At 43.0% G+C, this 21452-nt stretch overlaps 1 protein-coding gene across 1 annotated transcript in view; it reads left to right on the top strand.

Moving 5' to 3' along the window:
* Positions 1-21452, top strand: part of LOC311497434 (myelin basic protein-like) — a 49566-nt gene that overhangs the window by 21133 nt on the left and 6981 nt on the right. Inside the window, exon 3 of the mRNA XM_084557746.1 lies at positions 6577-6679. Within this exon, the coding sequence (XP_084413872.1) occupies positions 6577-6679 (103 nt within the window). The remainder of the gene's footprint in view (positions 1-6576; positions 6680-21452) is intronic.

Raw genomic sequence — 21452 nt, 5'->3', positions numbered from 1 at the left:
TGTTCAGTTCACGCTGATACGGTGTCAGAAATTAATTTAATTATATGATCATTTTGGAGGATGTAGTTTGTGGTTCTGTTCAACTGGACTGGATTGAACACCAAAGCGTAATTTACAGTACCGCGACACGTTTGCGGCGTGGCTGCGGCGTGGGGCGTTATGTCGGCGAGAGCATTTATACCTGTGAGCCGTGATCGTTTTGTAATTACGCCACCAAAACACAAGGCGGCGACTGGCCAGCGCCGTTGAGCTTCACTCTGCACTTCACACAATGGCGAGTGGAACTGAGCGGCTCATGTTGGGGCTGAAGATAATAAATGTGGACCGGCGGTTAGTTTCACTAAAATCACTGCCGCACAGAATGTGGAGCAGGCGTCTGAGTAGATGGTGTGTATGAGCCTGAACAAAGAAGAACTTTCTGTGGTTTTCCAGCCGCTGAGTCACGTGAACAAAGAAATGCATTTCCGACCAATCCCAGCCGTTACGGTCCGCATTGCCATGACATGTAGTTACATTTCTGGGGAGGTGCACGTCAGGTCACGACGTAGGGTCCGGAGCTATGCCGTGAATGTGCTGTGTCAAAATATTGGAAACACGCAACAGTCCTACAAACCACTGCCTCACAGGAAAACGCAGTTGAATCAACAGCTCTGTGTCATTTAAAACTAGTGCTGAACACCATAGCCTTCATGAAGCTAGGATTTAGTGCATTTAGAGAAGCAAATAACATTGACCATCTTGTGACAATACAATGTTCTGTTGGGAAACATTTGGACCTGGCATTCATTCGTATGGATGTTACTTAGACATGTACCACCCACCTAGACCAGACCAGGCCAGACCCCCACCCCATAGGAATGGCACACCCCAGCAGGATGCAGCCTGGCGCAGGCACACACACAAAAACGCTTTGTGCCAAAACAGCACATGGTGTTGACCTGGCCTCCTAATTCACTAGATCTCAAACTGATCAAGTATCTGTGGGATGATCCACAGAGGCCCCTCCCCTCAACCCATAGGACCTAAAGGCCCTGATGAGTCACACCTGTTTTGGTGGCACAAGGGAGACCTACACAATATTAGGCAGGTTAGAATTTTATTCTAAGAAGAAGAGGCCGTTAAGTTGAGGACTAACCTATGAGTTTGTCTAATGTAACGACATCTTGCATCATATTTTCTCGAGTGAGCTGATCCAGTGTTGAGCAGGACAGTGCTGCTGATGTCAGCCTAAACACTGATAGCAGGAGGTACAGTGATCTATTGGTGTTTTTACTCGTGTTGATCTTCTTTCCAGTTTGCTTGAAAAACTTTATTTTTTTTTAAAGTTCCTCCCCTGCAGTTTTGCCACTAATGCAGAGATTACTAGTAAATCTGTCACAGCACTAGAATAATTGGACAAACTGCCACAGGAAATTAAAACCAAATATGCCAAAATCAGAGATTCGGAAGCAATTGAAGCCCTTCTCCCCGTGAATAATCTTACCTAATTAAATCTTGTCTAAAAGGGCTTTATGTTATTCCTGCTGTCAACAAGCTCTGCGTCTGGTTCTGCAGCTTAAACCATAAACTTGTCTCGTTGAGAGTAACTTCATAATGAGATGTTACTTCCATCTTCGTGTGCTCCTTTGTGCCTGATTATAAGACAGTGCCATTTGTGAAACTACTGAGAGTCGAGTCAAGTCTCCAGATGAGGGAGCTTGAGGCTAAGCTAGTAAACCAACAGCCCAAGAAACTACCAGCTGTACCAATTAAAGCACTCTATGTAATGTGACCAGCTGAGCTTTTCTGTTTCTATCTCTTCAGTTCCTCTGCGTGAGATCTATCACTCTCTCTATCTCCAAGCCGGGATTTTACCCACTATACCACAGCTAAGTGCAAAAGATGCAACGGGATTTGGATACTTTGCTTGCTATTCTGTGTTTCTCTAAATAAGCGACACATGTTGGAGATATGTGATTGTCCTTTTGCCCTTTGATGGATATCATTAAGTAAAACCGTCCCTTTTGAAGGTCGAGGCACAAAGATTGCACTGTGTCTTTTTATATTTTTGCGAAAAGGTGAGGTGTACATACTCCATTTGTCTTCCATCTCTGAAGAGTGGACAAGATGAAACACTGAAGTGCAAAGCTATCAGCAAACTGCAGACAGGATGGCGAACTTGAATCTCTTTGAAAGTCTCAAATCAGCCAGGCCCTGAAAATGTCTTCAAATCGCTGCACTCCGCTTCCCCTCTCTCTGCAGCTCAAACCTAAGGAGTGCTCTGGAGCACTGAACCCTATCCAGTACCCTAGCGCTGGATGGGGATCAGAGGGCTGAGTGGAGCGGTGTGCTCTGATGTGTGAGGGTGCCAGTTCGAGATGGCCATTAAACAAACGAGCATGCTAATAAGCAATTTCTTTCATATATTTTAAGCAGTGTAACTAAAACAGTCGAGCTAGTCAAGCATCTTTAGGACTATATATTGTCCCTTTCTTTCCACTCATACATCTCCTCAATTTCTGATTGATATCCTATCAACCTCTGCTTTATAATGTTGAGATATTTAGAGCTTGATCTAATCTAACAGTGCCAAATTAAAGGCACTTTCAGAAAATACTCTGCACGTGATTGGATGAACCAGCAGTTTAGCTCATAGACTGTATAAAGATGGAGAACAGCTCCTCAAAAGTGAAGCCAAAGCAAGTAGAGCTCCCCCTGGTGACTGGCTGCAGTATAGGTCATAAGCTCCGCCTCCTCCATGTTAGTGGATGGGACTTGGGCCAAATTATAACAGGAAAGGACAAATAAATTGTTTTCAAGGATGGTTTCCGTCATTTTAGTTGGTTAATATAATGCTGATGCATACGTAAGTGTCCATTTTTCAAACACCATTTGACGCTATAGAAACAGGATGTGACATAATGATCACTGCAAATTGCCATGCCTGCCTCCCCGTGAAGCCGTCCTGCAGGACCGTGAAAGTGGGAAAAAAATTAATAAATAAGTACAGTGTATAATCTAACATTTCCTTGTAACTGGTGGAGGTAAAGCAGGCCGCAATATTAATTAAACAAAAACGCATCGGTCATCGATATCGTGGCTCCACGTGGCTCAACTCTCGGAAGTCGCAAGATGGCGCTTCCTGTATCTCCAGGAAAATAGCAGTAGTTTGGCCAATGCAAGGAAGTGGGGACGCATTGTCCATATTTATATACAGTCTATGTTCTAGCATGCATAGCCATTGTGCTGTAAACAAATTCAGTGCCACAGGCCTCAGATTACGTGAATGACTACGTCACTGTTACTCTTCCAGATCGTTGCCAGGGTAAAAAAAAGTTCCCAACGCAGAGGATCCAAAGCAACTTTCAGCCACAAAAAGAAATTGGCTACCAACGGTCTTGCTGTCTATCATGGGCTGAACACAGCAATCAAGTTTTGAAAGCAATCTGTGTAGCTACATTGCTAGATGATTCTTGCCAAATTGTGGAACAAGCCTTCACCTGCCAAGATGCTGATTGTTTGGCATCTCTGTGGATCAGTCACCAACGCCCATTAGAGAATCCTAAAATGCTAAGGCACTGGTTTATAGTGGTGTACTAAATAAGATAAGATAAGACTTTATTGATCCCCACAATGCAAAACAGCTCATTCTAGTGATTATTAAAAATATGGGTGGATCCGGGAAGTTACTGATGGTGGATATATGCCAAGGCCACAGGGTCAAGGGATGCTTCATCAACCTCTATGGAAGCTCTGGTCTCTAGGACTTATATTTAATGAGCCCCCAGGGACGAATAGGTGTGAAGTCACACTGACAGCAAGGATGGCAGGAGGGAAGGAAGGAAAGAAGTTGCTGCTGTGGTCCACTTAGGGAAAAATTGACCACATATTTTGTCTTTTCATGCCATGTTTTAATAATAGGGTCCGGGTTTTTGTGTACGTTGCGTCCTTTTAAATCTGAAAGCCTAAGTGCTCGGGGCTAGAATGCCTCTCATAATTTCCACCTCACTTAGATGAAGATGCAAATTTGAAAAGCCCCCATTACATGTTGGTCCAGTAATACCACTCTGCTCTGCAACCAAAGTTAACAGTTCGAGAAAAAACAAAAATACAATCGCCAGTGTTTCATCTCGTGATGTGTTTTTTCTTTGTTGTTTGCGTCGCTTGTTTTCTACACTACACAAGAAGTGCAAGGCTATGGAGAGAGATAAGACGGCCGAGACTATGTGCGTGGGCGTGTGTGGACAAAATCCAACAAAGGTTGAAAGCTGAGCACTTTATGATGAAAAAAATATGAAGAATGTGCCAGACTGGAGGAATGGAGTGATAATGTAAGCTTTAGCAATGCAAAGAAATTGGTGTGCAGCTGGTCTTCTTTCACCGAATTCCTCTTGCTGTTTTGCTTTTACAATAACATCCCCTGTTTGTTCATCATGTTCATTATCTCAGACACTGAACTATTGATCACACTGCAAGATGTGACATTTTGAACATGAAAAATGTTTGCCACTTTTACTTCAGCTTGGTATTTTGGCTTTTTTTCTTGGTGTAAAACTTTTTGCTTTTTGCTTTTTTGTGTGTGTGGGTGCAGTCACTTTCCATGCGTGTTCATTGTCCAGGTTTCTGAATTATTAGTAAGTTATTCGTACTGTTTGATTTTACTTTCACCATTTGATCGATTTCTTTTTTTTTTTTCATTCCGCTTTATGCGTTTTATTGTTAAATTTGGGATTTTCAGTGGCTGATGCGAGGTAAATCCTTGTCTCAGACTGCCTAGTCCTGCACATGTTATTAATCATCTCGTCTTACACTGTCCTCCTCCAGTTTGCTAAAAATAGGACTAAGCGAGGTTTATTAGACTATTTCAGGGCTCATATTTGTCAAACTTATGAAAGCTGGACTTAAATTATTTTAACTAGTCGTCACTTGATAAGTCAAATAAATAAAAACATGCTTCATCTTTGCTGATATGCGTCAGTGTCAACCGCATCAACATCTCTTCATATGAAAGCGCCACGTACGTCACTTCTTTACATAAAGCGTGACGCTTATACCATTGTGTTGATAAGCACTACTCCTCGCCTCCCCTCAGCTGATGGGACTGCGTCACAGTTGCACGCCTCTCTATCCTCTTTTAGCGGTAGAGCAGCGTGCCCACAGTTTTTGAATGCCTACGCTGATTCCCCCTGTTGGCGTACCCACTCGGACGTGCGAACTGGAGCCGTTAATTGTACTCTGTCATCAGGGAGGAGGAGGAGGGGTGGGGGGAGGGAATCGCTAAGAGGATTTATAAAACTTGGAGATTAGAATTTGAAAAACGTGCATATTTAGTTCACCCGGAGGCTGTACGTAGAAACAGAATGCAACTTTATGCAGTGAGGAAGGCTTTTAAAGGAGCTCAACCAGATGCAAAAGCGTAATGATTCAGTTTTCAGACTGTCTAGATTATGACTTCATGTACTGAAACCTGACGAGGGCGGGTGTGCTTTCAGTGTAACCACAAACATTATTTACTTCCTTTGTTTTCTACGTGTTGGCCCACGCGCTGCTGTTAAGAATGTCACCTCGTTGGAGCAAAAGTGACACGACAAATGTGTGAAAGCATTCGTGGGTGCACTTTTGAGTTTTATGTCGACTTCAGTTTTTGATTTTACAGACTTCCTGCTGCAGGATCTGTGAATTTTCGGGGGGGTTTCAAACAGATGCGATCATGGTGCAAAACATTTTAATTAAATCACGTGGAGATCTGTATCAAATTAGTCCCTAGTCGATGTCCCAGCCGACACCTGTTACACATGGCGGATTTATCTGCATAAGCTCAACTTTTATTCTGATGCCCAAGCAGGTATCAGTCTGTTAGATGTGTATGTTTACATTACAGCATACACCGATCAGGCATAACATTATGACCACCTTCCTAATATTATGTAGGTCTCCCTTGTGCCTCCAAAAGAGTTCTGACTCACCAGAGAACAGACATGGGCCTTCTGAGGGTGTCCTGTGGTGTCTGGCAACAGAATGTTATTAGTGGGGTGTTTTTGGGTCCTATGGGTTGAGGGGAAGGGCCTCTGTGGATCATCCCACAGATACTTGATCAGTTTGGGATCTAGTGAATTTGGAGGCCAGGTCAACACCTTGTGCTGTTTTTCCTTAATGTTATTTACTTCTTCTGTCTGTGGTCATAATGTTATGCCTGATCGCTACTGTTCATCTCTTCCATTTGAGTTTGCGCCAGGCATAAACAAGCTGCTATTAAAGTTTAAAAACAGACTAAGACCTTTCTGTGAATCTGTCAGGTGCTTTATAGTATGTAAAGTCCCGATGACCACACATACAGAGTTTAATATCAGCAGTGGATTCAAACTCAATATGTACGTGATTCCAAAGAATAATATTCTTTTGAATGTTAGATGAATGAGTCTCAGCGTGATTCTTCTCTAACAAAGACTCAAAAGCCTCAAAATAATAAGCACAACTATCTCTCTCTCTCTTTCTCTCTCTCTCTTTCTCTCTGGCTGCTGGTCTCTTGTCTTTGCTCTGTTGCCATGGCGCCTCAGCACCTCACCTCTTCAATCTGTTTTTGTGTTCTTATTAAAGGATTCGTCACCTGAACCCAAAGCAATGGAGGAAGCAGCAGCAGCAGCAGCAGCAGCAGTAACAGCAGCAACAGTGGAACCCGAATCACAAGATGAAGTCTTTGGTAAGACGTTCAAATACGCTTTGAGTCAGAACCTACACGTGTACTGACGTTACACTGAACTCCCAGCCGACACAAAAGCAAATGTGCATGTTTTTACGCATGTAGCTTCATAAATAATGAAAGAAATATTTAACAGTTTGCACAATTATTGAGCTTTTTTTTTTTTACCAAATTAAAGACTGTGCCCCCCGCCCCAGCTGAAATCAACAAATGCATTGATATTGGTGCACAATTAATAATATATAAATATGCAATCACAAATATGTCTGTTAATAATCCTAATTAAATATAAATTCTTGGTTTTTCTCCTGCCTCCATCCTCTCTGAAGCCTCAGTCATAAAGCGGGAGTGGAAACCTAAATGACAGCCTTAGCTCCTTTAACTCAGCTATCATTGTCTCAGTTACTGTGTTGTTTTATTTTTTTTCCACCCCTGGGCAACAATGAAAGACTTATGCTTCACCACACAGATTCAGGAGCTCCTAATCCTGCACTGTGACATTTGTTTGGAGGGAGCAGTCTGGCTGGTGAAAAGTTAGCGGTTGCCAGTGACGAATGAAATTTTGTGGTTTGTGGAAGCCGGCCATTCATCATAATGAGGAAATCCCAGAAATTAGTGCTGCGCGTACCCCAGAGTTCTCAGTCTTTTCCTCGCAGTTTTCAGAAGTTTCCCCTTTCGAGACGCTTTGACGGGCTGTGAGTGGACAGGGGTTAAGAAGTGCATTTGTAATACTGCAGCTCAGCAGATGAGGGCAGAGTTTGATGCCCAAGAAAGATGCAGGTTGGTACCAAGTTGACAGTTGTAGATGCTGGTGAATGGGGTCATACTTGAGGTCAGAAGAAATTTGCAATTGCCGGTTCAAATTTGAGGCAGCTGGTCTAATCAAAGGCAATTTCTGCTTTGATATTTTAATTTTTTTTGCTTAAATGTCCTTCTTGTATTCTGTAACTCTGGAGAGGTCAGCAGAAAAGCTCAATCAGTGCTTAGCAACAATCTTTTACCATGAAATCAGCACTGGCACTGTCCTTTTCTTTCATTATGAATGAAACCATCACTGTCTCTAAGGCTTCCTGGTGGCTCTTCTTGTCAACTTTAATGACAGAGGCCAAGAGAAGAAGCAGCCATCAGGTACCTCCCAGGGCGAAGGAAATGACTTTATTTTTTTATGACTTCGCATACAGTATGTGCTGTTGACAGTCGCCTGGAGAACTTTTAACGGCAGGCTTTCATTGCATCGGCCGATCATTGGTGTCAGAAACAGTAATCACACAAAGCTATGGGGGGAGGTTGAAGTTCGGGGAAGATAGGGCAGGTCGTTCCTTCTTCGGGAGGATAAGAACCTAAATCCTTTGACCACATATGTCTGGGAAGGAGCATCGTGTGTTCAAGAGGCAGGGGATGGAAGACAAGTGCAGCCTGTTTCTCCACTCTGTGTCAGCCTCGATTGTTTTCTGGGTGAGCTTAAGGGAAAAGCAAGAGAGGGGAATGATTTGTCCACGTGTACTGACTTAAGGAACGGCAGCATCCATCCAGTGTCGTAGTCTTGTGTGCTTTCAGTCTCATACTGTATTTCAGCAGTTTTGTGACAAAACTGTGTAACTGTGTAAGTTAGACACAGTTCAAATAGGATTTGTCTCTTGTCACTGACTGCTGTAGACCGACAATAGAAGTTCTTGTGGTAGTCTACACCACTAATGTGCTGATAGGACGAAAAGGTTGGCCTGGAACCACTCCATTGGGATATGCAAAGATCTTGTGGATCCAATCAACTGAAGAGTAACAGTGACATAGTCGCAGTGAGTTGAATTGTTTCACATCAAAATGGCTCTGTAGGACCACCCGATTGTCTGCAGAGCTACTTTTTTTTTTTTTTACTGGTTGAAACACGCCCCAAAGTTAAATCCAAATGGCGTCCTACCACACTCATTTCCCGATATCAACATACTATTCCTTCTGGTAGGGATTAATGATTAACAAAAGGAGCCCATCCCAGCTGTCATTGGGCGAGAGGCGGGGTCCACCCTAGGTCACCCAGGATTGCCAGTCTATCACAGGACTAACACAGAGAGACAGACAATTCAGAATCACCAATTAACCGAAAAAAAAAAAAAAAAAAAAGGCAACTGTAGATTCAAGCAGCTATGATGACAGCAGTCCGACTGATTTACTGTGCTGTACCTAATTAAAGCTAAATTTCCGAGTTGGCCCTAAATAATACTCACACTTGCTGCTATCAGCTTAGCCAAGTGTTGCTCCGTGGAGATATTTTAAGTTGTGAAAAGTTTTGTTTCATTATGTGTCATTATAATTGGCTGAAGTACAGGGGGAGGTGTTAGGTCCTTCCCACAGATAAATCTATTCTAATTTTAAAATATTGCTTTAGGCTGATTATGTCACTTTTAAACCACTTATGTGGAACCTCAGAGCTGGGAAGTAGCTCAATCTGTCCTCCTGTTTAGCTAAGAATAGGTCCGACAGCTAAAGTAAATATCATGCATGGACATTTATGTAGTTGTGATAAATCCATACTAATGTCGTGCCGCTAAATGTTTGCCAAATTGTCCAATTGCTCAAGAACTCAATTGCTCAAAACCTAGCTCTAACTCATTACCTAGCTTGCTCAATATGGTATTTTCATATTTTTCAACTACATCACCTACATTGTTATTACAAAACTGCTATTAACAAGACCGAACGCTGCTACTGCCAGTGTCACTCCAGCTAAGAATAATAATAATGAAAATGTGGTACACTTGTAAATGGGTCAATCCGGTCTGAATGTGTCTTTTAGTTTAGGTCTTTCAGTACACATTCAATGAAGTATTGAGTGATTATACAACAAATACAAAGTCACTGAAAATGCATTAGAGGGTGGAAGGCACTAACTGACTCATTTTCAGGGAAAAGTCAATATTGATCTAATATTATGCAAAACCAATTCATCAGGCTGTGTTTGTGCGCCCGTGTGCACGATTGACTTTTCGCGTGCCCGCATTGATGTTGTGTCACGGCAGCTTGTTTGATTGTGTAATCTTACCCCTGGACGCGGTGCCATAGAGCCACCCGCTCACTCTCTGGTTGTAATCAGCGGGAAGGTTGTACCATGCAGAGGCTTCGCCAGATTGATCCACTCGATATGCTCCTCCTCCCGCAGCCACAGTAATTAATGTCCCCTGCGTTGAACACTTGTCATTGATCAGCATGGAACAGACTCTGAGGGTCCACCACTGACACGAGTGATACTTCAAAGCGGCCGCCCACACTGCCTTCGGGGAAAACATAGCATCCAGGTGCAGGCATGAATTTACCGGAGATACTTACCGTAGTAGCAGCCGTGCTTGCTTGTTTCTTCGGTGGCCTGCCCTTTAAATCATCCATCACGAAGCCCTTTTTTTTTTTTTTTGTACACTGCTCTCTTATTTAACCTTAGCTTCCTCACAGCAGTGCTTCTGCCAGTTCATGATGAGGACAAGAATGAATTAGGATGCAGGTTTAAGGTTTAAGTGGCAATCTCTTTAAAATAGCAGTCAAGAGGCAGGCTACGTGAACTGACTGCCGTGCTGTGCCTGCCACGCTTGTTTGGTTCTCCTAAGGAGTTTGCCTCAAAGAACTGTGCCTAAACCACGAGGAGAAATAATTAGTTTGGTATTTAGACTGATTAATCTGGTAAATGAAGACTGAAGGTGGAGTTAAAGAGCAATTTGTCTTAATTAAAGGTTTGTTAAAGGGGTGAGTGAATATTAAAGCTTTTTCATAGTGTGTTATTTGTCTTTATTGATGAAAAATCCGCTTTGGTGCACCTCAGTAGTCATGTGTTGATTTTGCTTGAATGCTTAATGTTTAACTGGTTCTTGCCTCCTGATAGTGTGTAAAAATCCCATTCTCTTATCACTTTCTAACTCATTGCTATTTGGACACATTTATGTGACCTGTGCACCGAGGCCGAAGTAATCCTGCGCCATTAGGTTGATCCAGAGTGCGAGCAGAAGAAAAAAATCAGGAATTTCCACCAAATTGGCACGGCGTGAGTGGTTTATGACGGGCACGTTAGCGGTCTTTATTGAAGCGTGTTTTGGTGGACCTGTCATCAGCAGGCGTCGTGACTCACCCCGGCCTGTCCAGCGTCTTGGGATGTCTCTGTGCTGCACTTCCTGTTTGCACTGCTTTTTTCACCGAAGGGCAAACACCACCATCAGCTGTGCGGCAGTTAAAAGCCCATTATGACTCCATTACCTGGACAGGCCTGCAGCAGGCCCCCGCTCGGTAAAATAGACCCCCTCTATCTGTCTGCATGTTCCATCCTGGCTCTGTCTGGGTCACAATTTCTTCATCATCACAGGGTGAAGTGAAGAGAAATTAACAGGCGTTGCAGACAGAAACCCAGGAGAGGCTGAGAAAATTCAGAAGGACTTAAACAATTGCCTGACAGACCATTTAAAAGCGAGGTGGATTAAAGGGCTATATGGGTCGTTGTACATTTAGCCCAACGTTTCTGGGCAGTAGGTAAGGGGGCGTTTTGTAAGTAGGTACGTACATGTACAGGCTCTTGGCATAATCAACTGCCGACAAGTCATTTTTAATAACATGAACCCAGAAATTGTTGCTCAACTCTTGGCATTGCATGATGGTTGATGAGCTAGCCTCAACTTCAGCATTGCAATGAAACAATCATGTGTCTGCTTTCCCAGTTCCTGTCTCTCTTTCCGGAATTTCCTGTCCAAAAAAATACCGTTAGCCATTTCCCAGTGCCATTTAACCCTACCCTTTTATTTTACCACAACATTGACAAAACATATGTAGCTCAGCAGTGGCTGCTGTTGTGGGATTACCATGTACGTAGCATACAATGCCCTCGAGCACTTGAGCAACACTTCTTACTTATGTTAAGTATGGCATTAGGGCTGCAACGACTCGTCATTAGAGTTTTACCCAAACGTTGCAGACGCCTAAGAGATGCTTGTCATTGGTAATAGCTTTGTAGTGCAGAGGGATTGATTGATTGATTGCCCTGTGTGGGATGAACCATGGCATGAAGGTGCTACTTTCCCACTGCCTCAACACAACCAAAGCTGCTGGTTCTTTAAGAATGACAATGTTAATGCCAATTTCACACCAAATGGACAAGAGCAGAACCACAGCACGTAACCTCGCGAAGCATTTGTCTAGGTTTCTGCTACTGTTCACCTAAATGTCACTGTTTGCAGTATTTGACTTTTTATCTTATTGCCATGTTTGAATTTTTTATACCCAAAAGTCTCTTCTAGTTTTCTTTTTGTGCCATCATAATATAACATCCACCTAGAAGCTGTGTACTTTAGTGTATGTAAACTTTGGTGCGGTGTAGGTGTTATTAGAGCTGTGTACAATTTTCTTAAACTCCACATTATCCATTGGAAGGGGCATTTACACTGTAAAGCAATGCTGCCCGTGTTCCTTTACAGTCTATCTTATTGAAGCTTCAACTGCCAGAGGAGGCTTTAGAAAACGATCACGAGAGAGGCCGCGCTATTGAGAATTACAGATTGTGGGTTAGACCTTACAAACGCATTGCTATCATCCAATCATAATGAGCACATCAAGGACATCTTTAAGCTGAGAAGCCGTCGTGTTCGTACGGAGTGAAAGCCGGAGTGGAGGGCCCCGGTTCTATCTCTGGAGCACTTGGCTTGAAAAGATGTTTTCGTTGTAATTAGTTTGTTTTTTAGCGTCAGCCTCTTCCTGCACTCATGCGCATGGAGAGGGCTTTAATGAGATGAATAAGTATGTGTTACCTAAGCTCTTACACCGATCAGCCTTACCATTAAAACCACTGACCGGAGAAGTAACACTAACAACATTCTGTTGCCAGACACCACAGGACACCCTCAGAAGGCCCATGTCCATTCTCTGATGAGTCACAACTGTTTTGGAGGCACACACAGAGACCTACACAATATTAAGAAGGTGGTCATAATGTTATGCCTCATCTGTGTATGTTGCAGGCCATTCTGTTCTCATGCAAAACACTTGGATATTTAGTCTGAGAACATGGTATTCAAGGAAAAAGAGTATTATCTATTTTTCCAGTGTGCAGTAAGGCTTCCAGAGACCGGATAAATACTCATGTGCTCTGTGTCAGTGACTACTCCTGAGTGTGCCCTGAGGGTGCCATTTTTATCCTCATATTACATTGTCTGCATGAAGAAACTGCACTCTGTCAGCGAGGAATTAATTCAGCTGCCTGCTACTGAAGGCTTTGTTTGTGAAAGTCCCTGTGATGAGGCTCCAGGGAAAGTTAATGCTGTAATTCTCTCTGGCTCGAACAGAAGCTTGGTTCCCCACACCAGGAATTAGTGAATGAAGGAAGAAATTGATGTCACTGACTCTAACTGGACACATAAAAGTGAGCCATAAAAAAGTAGGATGCATTCATCATATCCAGCGTTTAAGACAGCTGATTGATTACCGGCAACCAGATCTAACGGCACTTTATTTGTCCTTGTGTAAAGATTTAGTATTAGAGGTAGTAATGATTTAAAGAAAGATACAATCCCAATGTTGTTTTATTAGATACGTCCTAGGACGTTTGAACACTTCATTACGTAGCTCATCAATACCTACTGCTTTTCTCTCTTTTTTACGGTCTCTGTTGCTTTTGAGCTTCTTATCTGCTCAAATTTCTATCGAGAAAAGAAAAAAAACTCATCACAGCTCAGATTGTATTTCCTTTGTTCACTCACAAGACTCTTGAGAAGAGGCCAGTTATAAAAGCATTTCTTCTGGAAATACGACGTTCGATACAGTACAATTTACAGCTCGCCTGTCGCTTCACTGGAAACTACACACAGCTTCAAGTGCATGATAAAGCAAATAATTCATCAGCCAGTCGTGTGGCTGAAGCTCAAACCATTTAGTCTTGTGGGCATGGTCCATAGGATGTGCTAAAGTGTCAGAGTGAGGAAGAAAGGTGGTTGACGGTGACTTGAATGTGGTTTGGCTGTTATTTCCTGATATTTCAGAAATGGAGAACTCTTTGGTACCCTTAGTACACAAATGCTCATATCATATCAGGCCTTGTCCACATATGCACATCTTTTGAAGCCTCGTCTGTATGTTCTGTGCTAACCTTGCTAACAGGACTCTCGCTTTCACGTAATGCATGGAGTCCAGCTGAACACGCTAAACTCCTTGTCATGACCGATTTGGGATGTGGCAGACAGGGAGTTTTGCATTATGAATGTTTTGTCCGCATATCAGCAGAAGCTGTTTGGTGCTATGATGTCGGTATGTATCAGAATCTCTGAGAAGGTTTCCAGCGCCTTGTTGAATCTATGCCACAAAGAATTGAGGCAGCTTCTGAAAGGGATACCAGGGGTCCAACCTCACAAAGTGGTAGCCCTCTACAGGATAATACGACTGCATTTCCAATTACAATCAGCACAAGACATTGAATTAAAATATACATACTGTGTATGCTAAATAAGCATAGAATACGGTCATATGGTCAGATCAATTAAACTCAATAAATCTGAGCTGGTCAAACTTAAAGTGTAAAATGGGTTTAATGTCATCATTATGTTTGAAAAAAAGTATATTTGGAAAAGTTCTGTTTTAGAAGTTACAGAAAATAGTCGATACATTATATTGAAAATTAATCGATAGATTAATCGACCGGTCGAAGAAATAAACAAACAGATTAATCAATTGAAAAAATAATTGTTTGTTGCAGCCCTACTTTAGACACTAAGGTTAGGGGAAGATTATGGTCTGGTTTAAAGACCAAGTACCAAATAAACTTTCTTAAAACTTTTGCAAGAAAGTGTTGTGTTTTTTTGCAGTGGATGAAATTCATGCTTCAGCATTTCCTTTCCAAATCTCATCCAATACACTGTGCTTATTGTTTCCTGTGAATCCTAACTCAGCTCGTGCAGGAAAGGTGGATGCCAGTAGTACCTATGAGAAATATTTTACATCGACGCACAATGTGCATTCCGTTGGCAACATTTAATGGCTTCTGGTGAAGAAGAAAACAATAATATACTGTATTAAATTAATCTTAAGGACAGCTGTATTAATAGCCGTATTATCCAAATCAGACTTGGGCTCTGTTTTGCACAGCTTATAGGGGGAGAAAAACAAAGCAGCTTGTTAGATCCGTGTTATGAACACTGCTCGGCATTGTCAGATGTACAACTACAGCACCCGCTTGGTTTGCCTTATTGTAGTCTTTTATTAAAACGGTGAAAGTGATCGACGCGCAGTGGCACCCGACAGCCCTGTGACAGCGCAAACAACGCGGATAATTGGATTCTCTCGCTAAATGAAAAGGGGCTCAACGTTTCAACGCAAAGACCGCATGATGAAAGACAGCAAAAGCAAGCGGCTGATAATCATGATAAGGCACTGGCCCCTGAAGATCAGTTGTCCTTCCCGATCCATCCCTTCTCAAGATCACACTTGAGTTTCTAACAGCGAAATTGAATATTGGCCGGTTATCACTTAGTTCATGCGCTATGTGCTTCCCCTCTAATTTCATTTGGGACCTACGGGCTGCTCTTGAAATCTTACAGGTAGAACAGGCTGCGTCAAATCGCATTGATTCGGCTCAACCCGTGTGAGGTTAGGCAGAGTGCTTTTCTTTACTACCGGCTGATAGGAAGCAGAGGTAGGAGCTAAGGCTCATCCACCTCTCTCTCCGCTCATTACTAACTCTGTAGAGAAACTTCTAAAAAACACACAGGTCAAGCCTTAATGAAAACTGAATCAGAACATGGTCTTTGGAAATTAGATTTCCCCCCATGAAGGTTTCTGCATATTTAAGATTTGGTTTACTTTCTGCATGATGGAGTTGCCGCAGCATTGTGTGTGACGTACACAGCTGGGTTTTCATTTGCCGACGTGCCCTTCTCCTGGCCTGGCACAGCTCCCTCTGCTTTATTCAGTAATGACTGCATTTTCTTCCGTACTCTGCCGACTTGATAGTTTGCTGTAGACACTGAATGTAATCTATTTCCATCTTAAAAAGGGTAGAACAAGTCAACTGTTATTGTTATTTCTCTTTTATGGATTTTGGCCTTATTGATGATCCCTGCAGCTCTAGAGAAACATCCGCAAAGATCAGCTGGTTGTCTATAAAACTTTAAATAGCTGGATATGGAAATAACAGGTCTGCTATATCTTCTGCAAAAGAAATGTATTGCTTGTAGCTCACCCACAAACCCAATATTTGACTTTTAGCCCGCACGGTTGTTCGCCCGTTTCTCCACGGAGCACATTTACATAAAGGGAGTTCAAAGCGTTTCACGTAATGCAATAAAGACATTAAAAAGTAAAAAAAGAAAACGCTGATTAAAGAACATAAACCTTTTAGCTGTGAAATTAAAAGGTAGTCAAATCCAGGGCAAGCGCTGTGAGGTATAATAACAAAATATTATATAGTTGAATCACCAACCTGCACGACCCTTAGGAAAGGACGCTCAATACAACTTAAGTGCTCGACAACACGACGGAGAAAATGGTGTTTTCTCATGTGTCTTAGCACATGCCTCACAGTCAATATAGAGTAGAAACAGAAGCTCAGCTTGTGGTAGACCGTCGGACAACTATTAATTGTCTTTTCGCAGCCAACTAGTCTGTGCCTCCACCTGCGTTAACCTGATGTTATGTCCCATTGTGAACAGCAGGAGGAAACTGAACACAATATTGAGACGTTTTAAAACGTAATATAATCAACTTGTTAGCAGATACCTGGTATGTAGCCACACCACCACTCATTTGGAGACCTATTTACGTCCTCCTCATGAGTATAATTCCAATCTACAATCTTCTCTATTAGTTTTTCTGCCCAACAACTAAGCTGCAAGATGCTAAATGGCTGTAAAGCTTAATGTTGTGTAGATGACAGCCCTCCATGGTTTCATCACTCTAGGCAACATCTTTTGAATCTTTTCAAATATTTGAATAAAACTACTGTTTAGAGCAGCTTTAAACAATAAATGTGTGTATATTTTATATGCTTATACTGTATATTGTTTATATCTACTGAAGACAGGCAAGGGGATATTACTTAAAGTTAATTCTCCGTCCCTCTGCTAGACTTTTTTTTTGGTAGACTCTAGTGACTTATTTGGCAAACACACAGTTGTTTTCCCATCTCTGTGTGTACTGTAAATCGTCGCTGAAATTGTGTGAGCACTGCTGACTGTGCAGCACAACGCAACGCCGAGAATATGAATGGGCTGGGTCTTCGGCCGTGGATTTGTCAGCCGTGCACGTAGAAAAGTGCAGTGGCTCAGTCATTTGTCTCTGTGGCGGAGGCTGCCTCCGGCTGGTACGGCCCCTGGCACTGCCAACATGAAGCACCTCCTCTGCTTCCCCCTCAAAAGCCCTGATTGTTAAAGGGCAACATCCATCACTGGTCCAGTGTTCTTTGGTTTGACACCATTGTTCAGATTCGCCTTTTCTGCCCCCTCTCACCTTGTGTCCTCTCCTCTGATCTCTTTCTTTTTTCTTTCAGCTTTTTCTTTCTCCCCATCTCGGATGAATGAACTGATCTCAGGTGAACACATAAAAAAATGAGAAAGCTGTGCTGCCGATCCTCTGAATGCTTCTGCGTTTAGACGTTCATTGCCTCTCCATCGCCCGTCTCTCTGTGGGTCCTACACCATGTTGTCAGAGATTGTGCCTCAATATGGCCATGAGTTCAGGAGACCACGTCATCTGGCCTCAACCATCTGGCAGGACAATCACAGTCAGAGCGTGTGCGTGTGTGTTCACGTGTTTGTGTGTTAGCAGCTGGGTCTGTGGCTACAAGAGTCCAGGGGGAGGGGATGATGGGTAACCACCAAGAGAGTACTACCCTAGCTACTGCATCCCGTATGTCAGACAAGATGAACTGGAGTTTTTTCCACTCGGACAAACACAACAAACCCAACTTAAAGAGGAAGTGCGGCTGTGGATGAGCACCAAGCATCTGTGCCTGTTTTTAGACATGCTGTCCCGAAACAACCAGATTACACCTATATTTACATCTGGCAATAAATTGTGTCTCAGGTGTTTGGCCACGTTCACACCTGAGGTCTGATAATGTGATCACAGGTAGAAATCTCTAAGTAGTAATGTGCAAGATGCATTGCGGTCACATCAAGGTCTAATCACTGAGACCACAGTCTGAGGTGGTCTGGCCCACATGCAACCACGTTGGTTTGGTCCACACATAAGAACTACATATTCAACAGATGTGATGTGTTCAATTAGCACGGCAACTGATTCATATTAAAGTTTTATCTAGTATTACCTGCAACAGTTAGTGCTCAAGGCCCATAAGCTGGATTCGACATAGGAGACTTTACAAGTGCATCAAACATCTTGGTTGATGTGGTTAATGTGGTTTGCCTGGAACCAAATTCTATAATTTACCAGGTGTAAACAGGCATATTTAGAGCTGTCTACTTGTGATCGGATCCCTAGACACATGTACGTAAAAAGCAAGTCTGAACTGGGCCATTGGTTTTATCTGTTGGACCACTTGGATAGATAATAAAAAGAAGAAGACACAGAGTGGTACTCACCTAACACAGCTGCCGAAGACCATATTATAACTAAAAACCCCACAATTCTCGAATCTCCAGAGAATATCTCTCAAAAAAATAAGGATTACAGATGCACTGCTATTCTGGCCTGTGATTTTGAAAAAGGCATAAATGTTATCAACCTCTCTCACTGAAAGCACTTATGCAGTGGTGGTGGCTGTGATGCTAAAATTGGACTGTCTGGGCGATTCCACCTATTTTCAACACTTGTGGTCCTAAACAAGGCAGAGCCCACTGTAGAATTTTCTCTCGAGCCTGATTGCTATGTGGTCCTCAACCACCCGCCGAAGGATAACACTCTCTGGACTGAATCTGAGATCTGCATCTGCACTAAGACAGGAAAAACAAGAAGGATGCAATCAGATTTGTGAGCGTGACGGAGTAACAGAGATGCATGTTTGCGGCTGAAGGTCTGGGTATTTTCAAAACGAATCAGACTATATGACGAATCATCCAACCATATCCAGAGCGAAAATGTACAGTAGACGCACTCTAAGCTGAGGCATTAGACTAGAGGTAATATACAATAATCCTAGGGGATGGGGAAACCATTTAAAGGTGTCATATGCATTTGCACCTGTGAAAACAGCGTAGTAGGTAATCGTGTAAACAAACAAAGTTAAGCCATTGGACGTGCTTTAGGTAAGGCGTTCTGAGTTAAATCCAGATCTTATATGTTTAAGAGCTGTTCCAGTCGCATATAGAAATGATTGAGATCACACGTATGCCTCCCCACTCACTAAAAACCATCACAAAATGTCTCCTAACTTACCAAAAGTCCGCAATGCAGGCTTCATCACTCTTGTGGAAATTCCCCGTGGGACCGTGATTGGCTTCCAGACTAGTTTTGATGCAACAAATCCTGCCAAAAACACCTTTTGGAGCGAAGGGGGACTTCAAATGTGTTAAACGGATCACTACCTCTTTAGTGCTTTGTGAGTGCACCTGTTTATAAAGCTGTCCAGATTGGGAAAAGCGAAGATTGATGTCAGTGGCAGTGTGAACAGGACTGGCAGTATCAGAATCCACCTCAGTAATCTATCCTCCACCGGCAAAATGAAGCTGTCCCTTATCAGTGAATTTATTGGCATGTGTTTTGCTGCGGTATGAACCTGAATAGCCTCTAAGTCTTGGTCAGGGCACTGATGACAGACATTCAAGATTTAGAGCATAGCATGCAGTAGACATACTGCACATATTTCAGATTGCATTAAAGCCCTTGGAATGACAAGGCTCTTGTGCCAGTGTTTATACAGAAACAAAATCAAAGTGTAATGTCTCAGCTGAAGCTTTTGACACAAGCATCCAGCTGGCGTACGACTCTAGGCCATGAGTCACGTCCACTGCCACGTTTAACTGTGTGTATGTGCTAACGTGTTTTGGCCTCTCCGTTGGTGAGGAAACGTCCCTGAGCGCTACGCTGATGGCATCAAGCCACGCTGAGCTCTATTCTTCTTGTGTGCTGTCCCACTGTCATACTAGAGGCACCCATTCATACGGGCTGCCAGTGAAAACCTCATCCTCCACAAACATGTCTGTCATGGCGGAGATACGGTACTGCGTTAAAACGCCGAGCTCAGCCGAGGAGTTTCAGCACGAAGGTTCATGAGTAAGCTTTTTGAATTAACCTCAAATCACAGTGCGGAACAAACCAATCAAAAGTAACACCATAATATTACTGCGCCGTGGTTTGCTCTCAAAACGGCCTCGGCTTCTGGTGGATGTCCGCAAGCGTTCGTTTGAAATTCTGCTCCATGTTGACGTTGATGTTGCATTGCATTATTATTTTACAGATTTCTCTCGGCTGCAGATCCTTGCTGCCAGTCTCCTGTCCTAACACGTCCCCAAGGTGTCCTGCTGGACTCGGATACGGTGACATGGGGAGCCTGCGGAACTCTTTGACATATTCATGAAAGCAGTTTGAGGCGACTTTTGCTCTGTGACAGGCTGGAAGCAGCGATTCTAAGATAGCTTTAAAGGGATGCGGACGGTCGGCAGCTCAAATGCTCGGATAGGCCGTGGCATCCGAACTGCGAATGACCCCGTTCCATTGCATTAATGTGAACTTTAACTTATCTTGAACTGTAATATTCAACTATTTGTTTAAGTAGTACATCAAGTAAAAAATTTGCACATTTTCCATATAGTGTTTTGGTCTGTTGATCAAATACAGCAGGAAAAGCGCAAAGACCAAACAGTAAATTATAAGAAGAAACAAATGAACTGTACAGTTGCTGAAAAAAATCATTAGCTGCAGGCCTAAAATACATAAATCAGCGCAAATCAATCAGTAACAGAGTTAGTAATAGCTAGAATATTTGATTAATACTGCAGAGAATGTTAAAAAAACAACTTTTAAATGGAAAACACATTATCCGCACATCTATTGATGTGAGAGAAAACATACAAATCTTTGATCGACTCCCATCAAGAAAACAATACGGATATAAAAAGAAATAAAACAGAAAATTGCTGCTGTTTGTCAGCAAACAAATTGACGTGAGGAGCTGTGCGTGATGAAACGCCACGTCTTTCATTATATTTGGTAGCGCTGAACTTATCCTCACAGCTGCTTGAATAAATACAGCGGCTCTGACGCTACTGTGTGTGTGATGGAACTCGGCGACACTCAGAGCAAACACAGATCAGACTACCCATTGTATCGCCCCGGTGTTTGCTTTGTAATCTGGAATTCAAAGCGATTTCTGGTTTTGATTCGGCTAAAGCTCATCTTCCTTAGCGGTAGTACATCTGCTCCCGTTTCAAGCCGCCGTTTAAAGTTCACAGGTCATGAACGCGGCTCGGGTTATAAGGGAGTGGTTCTGCTGCAGCTCTTATCTCCTCCAGGAAAATCTCTGGATGACCAGCGTCGTGAATGCCAGATGGGCTTTCGGAGACAGAGAACGTCTATTTTTCCTCCGAGCTTGTGGGTGCTTCAGATCCACCATGAATGCAGCGACAGAGGGATTTTTGCCCCTGGGTGGGAGGGTTGGTCCGAGGCCACATAGCGATGGATGTTTTTTCAGAGGAATGCTTCCCGTGCTTCGGTCCCACCACAGTCCTTGTTGTTGTCCCAGATGCCAGGCCACACATCCTCTTCATGCCGAGGAAGAGGAGGAAAAATGAGAAGCTTGAGGCCCACTCCCTGCATACCTCCTCCCTTTCTAGATGCTGATCTTTCTCCCCTTGCGTGCAGTTTACAG

The sequence above is a fragment of the Chelon labrosus genome (genome assembly GCF_963514085.1).
Source record: "Chelon labrosus genome assembly, chromosome: 12".
NCBI lineage: Eukaryota > Metazoa > Chordata > Actinopteri > Mugiliformes > Mugilidae > Chelon > Chelon labrosus.
Note: the sequence above shows the minus strand (reverse complement) of the source record. Positions and strands in the feature narration are given on the sequence as shown.